The sequence below is a fragment of the Wolffia australiana genome, chromosome 4 (assembly GCF_029677425.1).
Source record: "Wolffia australiana isolate 7733 chromosome 4, ASM2967742v1".
NCBI classification, from domain to species: Eukaryota; Viridiplantae; Streptophyta; class Magnoliopsida; order Alismatales; family Araceae; genus Wolffia; species Wolffia australiana.
The window spans coordinates 21,012,529-21,025,901 of record NC_135838.1 but is presented as its reverse complement, the minus strand read 5'-3'; the positions used below and the strand labels follow the sequence as shown (position 1 = coordinate 21,025,901).

Here is a 13,373-nt window from a genome sequence, read left to right as displayed (position 1 = left end):
TAAATGACAAATTAGCTTTTGATAATTAACCATACTCTAAGTCATTCAAGAGTCCCGCAAAAACAAAAGATTATGTGTTTTACATATATGGTAACTGATGATAGAAAATGTGACTTAAGAGACTTCACTATCAACTGTACATCTTCTAAATCATAAGGTATGGCTCTACACCCCACATGTTGGAACTTTAACCTCTTGTTTGGGTTAATTAATCCTTGATTAATTCATTTGTATTATGTTACAGTTAATTAATGAGGTAAGTGAATAAGTATTATTAGACTATTAAGTCATTAACTAGAATGAAACATGTTCTTGAGGGTCACACATATAAGATAATGGAGGTTGGTAGATATGCATAAAAAGTATTTTAAATAAGTATATATAGATGGGGCCACCCATTTTAGGTGCCCATGGCCGCCGAAACTGGGTCCACTTATTCTCCTGCTCATTCTAGTAATTCACTAGTAAGACTTGAGTTTGAGAATATCTATCGTCATATTGATTGCATCTATGCATTTGGAGGCTGGACACATGAATGCATTGAAGAAACTCTCCCAAGGAGCCAGCCAAGGGTAGAATTAATTCCCTACAATATAATGCAATCATCTATTCCATTATAGAATAGCTATATTTTTATTTACAGCTTCTAGTACATGAAATTCGATTTTAGGTGCTCAATCAAAGGCCCTAGAACCTAACACAAGTGGTCGAATTTTCTGATTTAAGCATTTTTCTGAATTTGACATAATTACTGAGATAGTTGTTTGGTCGTTGGATGGTAATTAAGCCATATATTACAAAATGTAGAGATAACGAGTTAGAGAGATCTACTTATGGGTAAATAAATAAATGGAAACCAAAATGGAGAGTTTTACTAGCAGGTTCAAAGATGCATGTTGATAAAAAGGTAACAAAGGTTTCAATAAATATTATTATTTTAACCAATTTCTAAGCATTTTTCCCAGAAAATTATCATTTTCCCTTCAAGGTTGATCAGTTAACACTTTCCACACGTCATCAATGATTGAACCTGCTGCATGAGAAGTGGAATCCTCGGTTAATGAATAATGAAAATCAGTCGTCATCACCTCATTCTACATGAGAAGGTTCACAAACTCATGTTTTGTCTTCATACTATCACATGCATTCCATATTTATATAAATTTTTTAATATTTAAAATTTCATATGCCTGGGAAAATGGTTTTCCCACTCATTTGTGCCAACAACCTATCTTGGTGCTTCATCAATCCTCACATAAAGATGATAGTGTCCATTTTTTGATTGTGTGGTGAAGATTAAGCTTTTAGGGATTTTAGCACAGAGCTTTAATGTGTGTTTTGATAAATGTTCGAGTGATGCATGCTTGAATAAGGGTTGTGATCAAAGCACAATAGGCCATCAGTCAACTAGTTGACTGATTGTAAGTGAAGATAAAATAGAAGCCTTAGTTATATTTAAAGGCTACTTAGTTGGACCATATGCTGAACAAGTCTAATTATGTATTTAGGACTTATAGTTTGAATGGTGGTATCTTTATTTAAAGATGTGGTACACATACCAAAAATTGTTATATTACTTTACAACTCAAATTCTTGGCATAGCAGCTAGTTTTTGCTCTTAACTCTTAAAAGTTATTTTGAACTAATGGCAAAATTCTAAATATAAAAAATTAAAATTAAAATTATTATTATTCTTAATTATAATCAATGCATATGACTGTTGGACTTTTGAAAGATTACCATTATGCCCTTTCACATTTCTAAGAATATATATACAGTTTTGAGCCCTAATTTCAAACTCTCTTCTCCTTGCCCTTCGAAAATCACAGTCCAAAAGCTAGAGAGATCTCTCAATTCCTGGAGCAAATTTTCAGAATATTTTGACTATTATTTGAAGAGATCATTTTGTGCTAGCATCAATCCAAAAACATAAAGCTTGGAATCGTGGTTTTTGGTGCAAGGTATTTCAAGACTTGATTAAAAGAAAGCTGGGATCCAAACTTCGCATATCCTCGACCTTGTATTAAGTTGACAATATTTAGCATGATTTTTATATTTAGTTTGAGGTTGTTCAACACATAAATTATTATTAACATCCCTACAAAACCAAAGAACTTGGAATCACATCATTTGGTTTAGTTTGGAAAGAGTTAAAGGAGTTTAAAGTTGGACACGGAGGAATGGGGTGTTAAACTAAGGACGTGGAAAGAATGATCTATAGAGATTTATTTGATTTGGTTTTGAATACTTTGTGTGAGTTTTTTGAAATTGTGTTACAAAACCGTTCCAAGTGGAATCATCGCATTTGGCGTAGATTGAAAAAGATATTTGAGTTTTAAGCACTAAAGGTCAAACGCGAATCATTTTCTTTTTTTTGGTATCCTTGTTCAGCCCTATTTCCAAGTGATTTGCTTGGGGGGCATTCACACAAACTTAGTTAGGGCACATCATTTCCTCAAAATGGATACCCCGAACAACATTAAGGATAAGCCTAAGCTGTCTGAAAAAAATAATTTTGGCTCCCATTTCCTCTACCTCATTTCTTAGGTCGAAAAATCCTAGGCTCGTTAAAAATAAAAATGAAATATAAATAGAGAACCTAATTCACCCCCCTTCTTAATTTATTCCTTGGGCACCTAAACTAACACGTGGAACATATGTAGCATTTTGTTGTAGCTGTTTATTAGATCCCACTCATCTTGAGAAACCCTCAAGTCCTCAATCCTATTGTTGTTTTATGGGGAAGTCTTTCTTTGCAATTTTAGCAAAGTTGTGCAAAATGTTTCACCCAATAGTATAGTCGAGAAGAATTTTCCAATGATTAACCATGCTGAGGTCCATGCAAATCTTCAAATATTCTCATAACATTAGGTTGATGCAAGGTTTTCTATCCCAAGTGCTCTAATTTCATTTTGCATATAGTTTCTAAAAAATCAATTGAAATGAAAAGTAGAATATAGAAAGTGGTCCCTAGTGCATTTTCAACATGTTTAATTTAGTATAAAAGCAATGAAATGATCATAAATGCTGTCATTGACTTGTGAGCTCATAATATCAAATAACATGTAATATTAATATTAATTTCATATTTCATGTACTCAATTTCAATGAAATGATCATAAATACATGCTATTTTAATTTAAAACTAAATTTACAATTTATCGATTTAATGATATTTTGTACAATTTTGACATGGAATTCACAAAGAAAATAACGTTAAAACTTGGAATATAATATTTTTATTTATTTAAATATTTATGGGATTCATTATATTTTATGAATGATTGTTTTGATTTTCCAGTATGCTTATGCAGTTATTTGTCAACAAATACATCTTAAATAGTTTTATAAGAATTTATTGATGATTTTAACGAGTTTTTTACTTCCTAAACTTATACTGCACGCTAAAAATCCTCCATAATGATCAAGGAGGAGAGAAGAAACAAGTTTATGGATAATGATTCAAATTCAAATGTTGATATCTAACAATCAAAAAGGTCTTTTAGGGTAAAAATTTTCGGGCCACTTTTTCTCCCTCCCCTTTATCATTTCATATTCTCTGATCTATAAGTAGGCCCTATTCCAAGAGTTAAGGATTGAAGAAATGAGATTCTGATCAAGACATGGTCCATTTATGATATAACGACAACATTTGTGTGATAATCATATTTTTGAAACTTAAGCTGTCATCATCTTCCTAAGTTATTGTAGTGAATATCCTAGGCTTTCGCCATTATGCATGAAAAACCAACTCTGCTGCTCAACTCCAATTCCACTGTTAATCACAAAATTTCCGTAACATGTATCCACATCTATTTCTACCCTAATCTGCACTGGTAAAGCTTCTACACACCCTATTCATGCCATCCTTCTCAAATCAGGTATTTGATTTTAATTAGTTAATGTTCTGTAATGCTTTCTAGGGCCTTGATATGGATGAAAACATCTAAAGATGAAGCTTCAAGGGCATTTTAGTAAAATAATTTAATATGTGTTTGGATGATGTTCAAAGTGATGCATGTCTTAAAAGGGGTTGTGATCAAGCATTATAGGTCCTCAATCAACTACTTGACTAATTTTAAGTGAATATCAAATAACGTTGATACAACCCTATTAGGGGCAAATAATCAAGATCCAGAATAGTTAGTGATAGTTGGTATCATGTATTTTAGTTCCCTTCTTACCTCACAACCGACTGAGACGGCCGTCGATCTACTAGCCTCCATCCTACACTTGGTGAGTAACCAAGAAAACACCATACTTATGGCCCTTCTTGAGCGCAGAGAGATCAAGGAGGTGATCTTCTCTTTAGTAGGAACAATACTCTAAGGCCGGATGGGTTTTCAGCTGAATTCTACATCGCTTGTTGGGATATAATAGAAACAGATTTTGTGCAAGCTATAAAGTAGATATTTACACAAAGTCTTCCCTAGAAGTTTGAAATCCATTTTTCTTGCATTTATCCCAAAAGTGGAGAATCCAGTTTTTTAAAGACTTTTGACCTATTAGTATTTGTAATGTGTGCCACAATGTTACATCCAAAATCATTACAAACAGACTTGAGACCTTCCTTTATAGACTCATCTCTCATGAGTAGTGGGGTTTTGTCAAGGGTCGATAGATGCATGACAATATCATCACCAAACTTGATATGGAGAAGGCCTTTGATAGAGTCGAGTGGACTTTTCTTACCATAGTATTACGAGACTTTGGTTTCATTGGTGCATTCATCATTCTAATTGATGCTTGTATTAGATAGAATCATTTCTCTCTCTTGGTGGACAAAAACTCCACTAGTTTGTTCACTCTACGCGAGGACTAAGGCAAGGTGACCTTATCTCACCCGCCCTTTTTATATTGATGGAGGCTGTCTTTAGCTGATCACTCACACGAGCAACCGCCGGATGACTAATCCAACTATATTATTCCAAAAAGGTTGCCTGATCATCTCAAATTCTCTATTTATTGATGATTCTATTCTTTTTCGTAATGGATCTAACAAATCCATTAAGGGGCTTATGAATGTACTCATTGTGTATGATTGAGCTTTTAACCAGCTTGTCAACTCCTCACCATAAAGTAACTTTATTGTCGCACCATCCACTACCATAAAGTGCTCACATATCATTTAGCAATATACTGAATACTCACGAGGATGCATTTCTTTCCACTATCTTGGAGGCCCCACCTTTCTCGGCCTCACACGCCATCATAATTTTGATGCCTTGTTGGGCAAGATGAGAAAGAATCTAGATGGATGGAAGGGGTACATCCAACTCATACGACACATTCCCATGAACTTTCTTATGCATACCCTAATGGTACACTCCTTATAGCTCACAATTCTTTGCTCTGTGGCAAGCCTATGCATGCACTACCTATGGTCGGTCAACAGAGGCCATAGACAACATTGGGTCTCATGGTAGAAAGCTTATCAACCAGCGGACAAAGGGGTCTAAGGATCAAACGCCCTAAAGACGTCTAAGACATGCTTTAAAAGAAGCTTGCGTGGCGTATGCGTACCACGAGCTCTACGTTGAGGTGCTTTATATCAGTCATAAAGTGAGTGGGGTTGTAGAGAGTCAGATATGAAGGGCCACAAAAGGTGGCATACCGATGGCGGACCATCCAGAAGATGAAGCCCAATCTCCTCACCAGCCGTGTGCAAAGCCCAAGCCAACATGAAGAACCCGGATTTCTGATATCAGGTTTGACGACAGCTTCCTATCATCATTTATTTCATGCATGTATTCACCTCCTTGGACTTTAGGGAGCATACACCCCCTCACAACGTGTACCATCCTCCCATGTCTGTTTTGCTTTTTTGCACGTTTGATTTGTTTTTTTTTTTGTTCAATGGTTAGGTAAGAGTCCTTGTTTGGACATCCCCCCTAATGAGGCACATTAAGGCAACCACACCACACCCCCCCCCCCCCCCCCCCCCATATAAGTGGATGGGGGTTATCTTATGGTACTTGGAGATTCATTGGAAAAGAAAGTTAAATTTGGTGTTCCCTTTGGGTCTCCAACTTCCCCCTCCAAGGAAATTATCTTCATTGTTCTTTCTAGGTAAAGTACCGAGAAGAGGATCACTAGAGCTCCAACAGCCACCCAGCCATTTACCACCGCTAGGCCACCGTTGAGCCATCATCGCGACCGTCAGAAGGAACATGGTTGCTGCCACTATTTGGCTGACGTAGTCACTTCGAACGTCGCCGCCAGACTCTGAAGAAATCCTGACATAAAGCCATCATCACTCTTCTTTGGACACCCTACGACGAGTTGCTGCTCTGTAGTATTTGGTGTCACCACCTACTCGTGGTCTGATAATCTCAATTTTAGGGTTAAAATTCATCATTAGTGATTGAGATTATTCCATTTATATATATATATACATATAACCATACTTGAAAATATGTGGTTAGTGATGAGTACGGATCATCTCCACAGAGAAGGATGATTAAGGAATTACTTTATTATACTCGTGATGATGAACGAGAGACTCGACGAAAACACGATTTGAGGATGTGAGCTAGTGATATCAATTAAAAGTCAGTATGTTATAAGTTAATTTAACTTAAATTAAAGAGTAAGTGCAAGTGAGAAACATGATTATGGATGATGGTATGAATGGCGATAGTGATTGGATTTGGAATGGTACAATGGCGAGGGTGAAGAGATGAGAAAAGAGAGTAAAATGAGGTTGCAAGAACGATGATAAACCCGAATTACGTTAACTATGGCGTCGGGAAAGAGACAACATAAGGCAAAGATACTTACCTTAGATCCTTACGTTTCACCAGGATCTCGGCAATTTACGAGTGCGGGTAAGCTCCCCCTCTTCTCCAATACTTCTCCCCACACACCTAGGATACCAAGAACATTCTTGATGGATCTCAAAACTCACTATCTTTCAATCAGCCCACAAAAGTAGGAAGCAAGTTAAAGATGAATTTCATAATGATCCAGGCCTCTATTTATAGATCAGAGGGTATAGATAGAAAGAGGAGGGGAAGGCAAAGTAATGCTAAAAATTTCAACTCAATCGGAATTGTCGATCAAAAGTCATGGCCCTTTAAAGTTGAAATAATCATAGCCCTTGATTTCCTTCTCTCTCCTCATCAACATCCATGATTTCTGTGACTATTAAGAAGTCAAAGCACTTCGTATTCCGTAATTTTCTTATTTCATGCAGGCATCCTTCGTATTCTGTGCCACGTGTACCTGACAAAATGATAAAGAAAAACAAAGAAAAACCATAAAAAACCCCTCTTTCTCGAGGCTGACGTGGTGAAGTGTCAGCATGTCACCCTCTTTTTTTTTTCTCTTTTCTTTGTTTGAAATGAGTGGATGTGAGCGTGCCATGTCACTCGGTGAAAAAAAAGCCAAAAAAACTTTAAAATTCATATTAAATAAAGTAAAAATCCACAAAATATTTATAAATATATATTTTGACTCAGAAAAATCATATGTCTCCAAATTTAATGTCCAAAAATTCCATAAAAATCATATTCTGTCTCAAAAGTATATTATTTTATAATTTATTGTTAGAAAAATCCCAAAATATGCAGAAAATTCAGAAATTCATTTAAAAAATAGATTTAATCATTTTAAGCTATATAACATGTAAATATGATCATAGAATACTAGAAATGTATGTTATCATGGTTTCAGAAACTCCACGGCCATGTCGCGACCAGGACTGCCCTGATCATCGGGTTGCTACCATGATAACCACAAGGTACCGCGAAGTTCCTAGGTCGACGTCTTGCTTGACCCTGGCATGGGATGCCCATTCTAGCACATGTAACACTCCCGACTATTGCCGCGCGACACTGCACCCTTGCTGCTAGCCTTTTTGCTGCCTTGAACTTCCATTGACACAAGCCAGTTATTGCACCACGCTGGCGCGACACTACACCCACAACCTCCCCCCTCTCCCGGCGAGCCTTCCAATGGTCACTTCTCTCCTCGGCCAATCGTGAGAGGAATAATGGGGGAACACACGGTGCAATTACAATCGTTGCTCTTGACTATTCCCATCCCCAGCATTGTCGATCAACACCGCCCGAGTTGATTTGCCTTCTGAATAGAACTCACGTGCCTCACCATCCAAGCTCTAGGTCTGCATAGCAATGTCTCCCGAGGTGACGTCCGCTGCCGGTATACACCAGTACCAGACTCACCCTGTCACACCATCCGTGGCTGCATCTCCCGATACTCTCAGTGAGCGCTACCACTCCTCCATGACCCCCGCAGCCCAAATTTCATTGGCTCTTGTCTTGCTCTGTCATGCCCTACCCAGCTTCCACTACTGCAAATGTGAACACGACAATTCACTCGGCACTCCTTCTGAAGGCGCACACGTCTGCTGCACGTGTTTGAGCAACTACTACTGTCAATATTGGTTCTTGTTGGGCGCCGGCCTTGTCCCGTACTTCCTTTGTCAATTTTCACAATGTCTATCCTTGTAAGGAAATTTAGCAACATTATTGCATTAATAAGAATCATTAATGCCATTATTTAACCCCTTTGTTTGGTTTATCACTCGCCTCATATTTAATAATGCCATATTGCAGGGATTCTTGCACAATTGCTTGTTAACTTATTCTCATCTCTAGGAGTTTCATTATATAAAAAAATAAAGAAAGACACCTATTTTTTCTCTCACATCTTTAAAAAAAACAACTTACATTGCCACAACATCACTCATTATAGTCTCTGAATTCTTGAAGAACTGGTCAGCATGAGTATCCTCATCAGCATCGGTTGGATTCACGACATCACTTTCATGTGCTCTATCATTTTCAATTTCCATAAGACCATCCATATTTAAAATCAGGCTGTGATGGCAACACATGTAAATACTTCATTGACACGTATACACTGATATTGAAGATGTGGGCCATACATGAGACATGTCTTCAAGATGTGAAGTGTGTCATTGTAGGGCCTAGTTTCTCTGCCAAGATATTCATCATGGGTTCTTTGCTCGACGAACTATGCGTCCTAATTTCTGTAACCTGAAATCCAAAATTTATAACTGATTACAAGTTGTTGGACATCATTTTAAAAGTAACACCTTTCGTGATACAAAACAAAACTTAGCTTACAGGCCACACTCACAGTGCTAGTAGCATAATCGTGCTCACTAATGAGATCCAGAATGATAATTCCAGTAGAAAATGTGAAAACTCTTTTTTTGTGAAAATTTTGACCCAGTTAATCATTATGCTCAATCGGCTGAAAATTTTATCTAAAATCCATACATCAATGGTCAGAGACATAGAGGGAATGTCAATAAGTTTCCCTGTGAACTATTCCTCTAGTCTTGTGTAAATTCTCTAATAACACATTAATAAACAGAATAAAGACATGATTTTTATTAGCATTAAAATAATTATATGGGTATTATCAATCATGAAATGATTAAATATATTTTATAATAATATTTTGCTTTTTACTTTTGTTGATTTTTGGACATCATTTTTCAGAAGGGAACGAGACAAATATAGAAAGACAGAATACGAAATACTTGACTTATCTGAGAAAAGTTTTCCATTGGATAATCAACTGGATATAATGTGGTTAATCACTTATGTAATTTGACGAGTTATTTCAAATTCTTTTGTAAATCGAAATCAACCATTGACAGAAAAGATGTTTATAAGGTTCTCAATTTCTGTCGAAAATACACTTGTACCCTTCATTCGACAGAAGTTCTGACTCTTGATGTCAACTCCTGTACTAACAATGCCTGATAAGAAACTGCTTCATTGGCGAGCGAGTAATCTCCATCATGGACCCTTCTCTCGGTTCATTTTTGTTTTTCAGAAGAAAATTCTCGGTTTTCTATTTGTGGGCAGATTATATGGCTAAAAATAAATTGGTTGCCGAAAAAGCATGGGAGCCGTTCATCTCGTCTTTTTCTTTTTCCACCCTTTGCCCTTCTGAGAATCCTAGAATAAGTCAAGCCCAATCCGCTTGGCGCATCTTTTAGTTATCCAATTACCGCGTAAGTGCACACAAAAGATGTACAATGATTCAGAGAACAAATAAAAAAAAGAAGAAATGAAATGTCAGGCGCAGTGATCTGAGTTCCTTACAGACCGCCCGGACGGGTTGAGAAAACAACAAGCAGTCTTGATGTCCTATTTATGATGAGGAACTGTTGAGAGAATGATCTAATGATTTTGGGTTCAGTCCATCTAAGATCTTACATAAAAAAGTAGAGAGAGAGATAATACAATGACAAGTGAGTAGAATTTTTATCATTCTGAGTTCCCTCTTTTTGTTTTTTAGTTTCCTTTGAGCAGTTCTAGCATGCTTTTTCCACACCTGAATTTTCATTATATAATGGTCGATCTCGTGAATTTCTTGTACAATGGGTGATATCATAAAAATAAAATCAGTTTGTCTTTTTATTTCAATAGTCCTATTTCATCGCTAGGTAAAAGGTAGACCGGAAGTCTCATTCTGTGATAGTATATCTATAGCCATGTATTTCAAAGAGGATATCAATCTTCGTCCAGTAATGCAATAAACAGTAAATAAAGAAATCCGCGAATGGCGGAGAGGGACTACCATTAAATATGATTAAACATGATCGCAGACGATGAGATGCTCTCCTTGCGCTCCCGTTTGATTCGAATTTCTGTACTTCTCATTTTTCTGTTATATGTATGAAGTTTTTGATTTATTGCTGAAATCTTTTATTAGCTAGTTGTCCAGTTCTCTTGAAGAACAGAAAGATGAAGTCTCAATCCTTGCAATTTTAGAAATAATATGTTTATCAAAAGGTCGATACAACCATTATCATCACGATAGTCTGGATCCCAGAGGACTCAACCATTTTTGGACGGTGTCGACAAGGCAACGTGATCCATCTGCGAAGCCCAGTTGCCAGAGGCCGACAGACTAAAACCTTATCGCAACAACTAAGACCTGATGATACCAGCCTATGCGTGGACCGATGACCTCATTCCCGAAACTGACTCGTCCAAAGAAAGCCGATCAAGCGAGGCGTTAGAAAAAGGGCCGCAAAACCTCAACAAACGCGGGTCAAATCTTCCACACCTCTCTCTCTCTCTGTCGTCTCTGTCAACTCGTTCTTAACGCAAGTTGCCATCGTCGTCGCCACATCCTACACCACCCTCTTGCCTTAGCCGCTGCAGCCATGATTCGTTTCCACGGCAACCCGCTGAAGCAGCTTCGAGCGGTCTTCTCAAAGTTTGACGAGGACGCAGACGGAAGCTTAACCCACGTTGAGCTCGCCGAACTCCTCCGCTTTCTCGGCCTCACACCGACGGTAGCTCAAATGCGAGCTCTCTTGAAAAACGTCGACACTAACGGGAACGGAGCGATCGAGTTAGTCGAACTCGTGGCGGCCTTTGCACCCATCTTGCTAGAGAAAATTCTCGTCGATAAGGAACAGTTGAAAGAGGTGTTCCGATCCTTCGACGGTGACGGCAATGGGTACATCAGTGCGCCGGAACTCGCCCGTGCCATGGCCAAGATGGGTCACCCCCTCACCTTCCGCGAGCTCACGGAGATGATGAAGGAGGCCGATGTAGACGGGGACGGTGCCATTAGCTTCTCCGAGTTCGCATCCATCATGAACAGAGTTCTTCATTGAGAGGTGGCGGCTGGGCTTATCGTCGATGCAGATGAGATCGGCCAATCACGATGGGGTGATTACTGGGATTAGTGAACGACCCTACTCCAACGACGAAACAACGTTGGATTGGCAGCCGGTTAAAACTCTAAATGCCGGATGGCAAAACTCTCACTTGGCTACGACGTTCGTACGTTTAGCTGATTGGAGGGAGGACCTCTCAGTAGGATGAGGCACTTCATGTTACTTCACATCTTGTAGAAAAGCATGACGATAAACTCATGTTCAGATGTAAGATGGTATCTCCGCTCTTACTTTGGTGGGGAGGGGGGGGGGGCGGGTGTGTGGAGGAAATGGGTTTTGAGATTGATCGAATTCCACGAAGTAAATAACATAAGAAAAATGGGGAGATAATGGGAGAGGAGAAGTAAAGAAGAAGAAGAGTCGATGACACAAGAAGACAGTAAGAAGTTGGTTATGGTCGTTGTATTCCGCAAAAGAAAATGTACATGTGTGTTTGTATCTATAGCAACTATATGTGATAACAATATAAATTACTTTGTTCAATCAATCGTGGCCGTTATAACACTATGTAACTGCTGAATCTGATTCAATCCTAACCATCTATCTTTTTCCTCTCTATGTTTAATCCTTACCTTCTATCTTTTCATATCTATGTTTAATCCTATCTGTCTATCTTCTCATATATTTAATCCTATCATTCTATCTTTTCTTATATCTTTTCCTATCTTTTTCCTGTCTAAATCTCTTAATCAGTATAGGGTTCCTGTTCATTTATTACTCGTCTACTCTTATATTAAACCCTATTGGCTGTCATTTGCTGACATGTCAAGGAAATCTCCTCAACAATGGGTGTGTTGAGCAGGTACGACCCAACAAAGATTGCGATGTCAAGAGCTTTGGTTTTTGCTTAGACAAATTGACCACCCCAATATTGTATATAGAATGTTGTATATTGCTTTTGGTTGTCCATTATTTCTTATGTCGTACATTGAAAACTTGTGTTTATATTTTTGTGAACCCAACGAGTAATAAATATATGCCATACTTTACTATCAAGTTGTGCCACGCGCTGAAATCCAAACCAAAGAACAATGCTCGGATCGAATACGTGCCAACCTCAACACTTGGGCAGGAATTTCGAGCAGCCTTTGCTTGTGCAATAGAAGTCTCTTTGGGCAGGTTTGGAGTGCTTGGAGGTTAAGGAGAGAAGATAGGGCTAGGCCCCTAGCATCAAATAGGACATTGCATTATATGGAACAAGGTTAGTCATAAGCTGTAGCCACTGCATGGGAGAAGAGCAGGGATGATATCAAAGAAACGAGATGGGGTGCAACTTATGTCTTTGGGTCATGATTCCCTTGCATCCTGAGGCTTGCAACCCCGTGCACGCACCTGCAGGCACCGCTGCTAAAAGCGTACCCCGAGCAAAGGCGACATGCACCTCTGGTAATGGCTCCCGGCACATGGCTTGATCGATCACACCAAATGCCCCGACACCCATCCATCGCACCCTTGTGCGTGATTTGAGCCTTGACGCTCTATGCCCTACATCACCCACTTGAACACCCCTGCGCTCGGTCCGCATTGGCGTCGTTGTGCTTGGCACCCTAAGCCTTGGCGACTGCACATCGCAACACTAAATGTTGGGGTACCCCGCAACCCACCCCGCAGCCATCTCAGAGCTCTCTGTGCCATGCCTTAGACCCTTGGCAGAATGTCTCACGCCCTGTGCCAT

At 38.7% G+C, this 13,373-nt stretch overlaps 1 protein-coding gene across 1 annotated transcript; it reads left to right on the top strand.

Annotated features, from left to right (window-relative positions):
• The first annotated feature begins 10,897 nt into the window (after positions 1-10,897).
• On the top strand, positions 10,898-11,682 carry LOC144702666 (putative calcium-binding protein CML14). The gene has a single exon (XM_078574673.1). It carries the CDS (start codon positions 11,177-11,179, stop codon positions 11,633-11,635), a length of 459 nt encoding a protein of 152 aa, XP_078430799.1. The 5' UTR covers positions 10,898-11,176; the 3' UTR covers positions 11,636-11,682.
• The last annotated feature ends 1,691 nt before the right edge of the window (positions 11,683-13,373 follow it).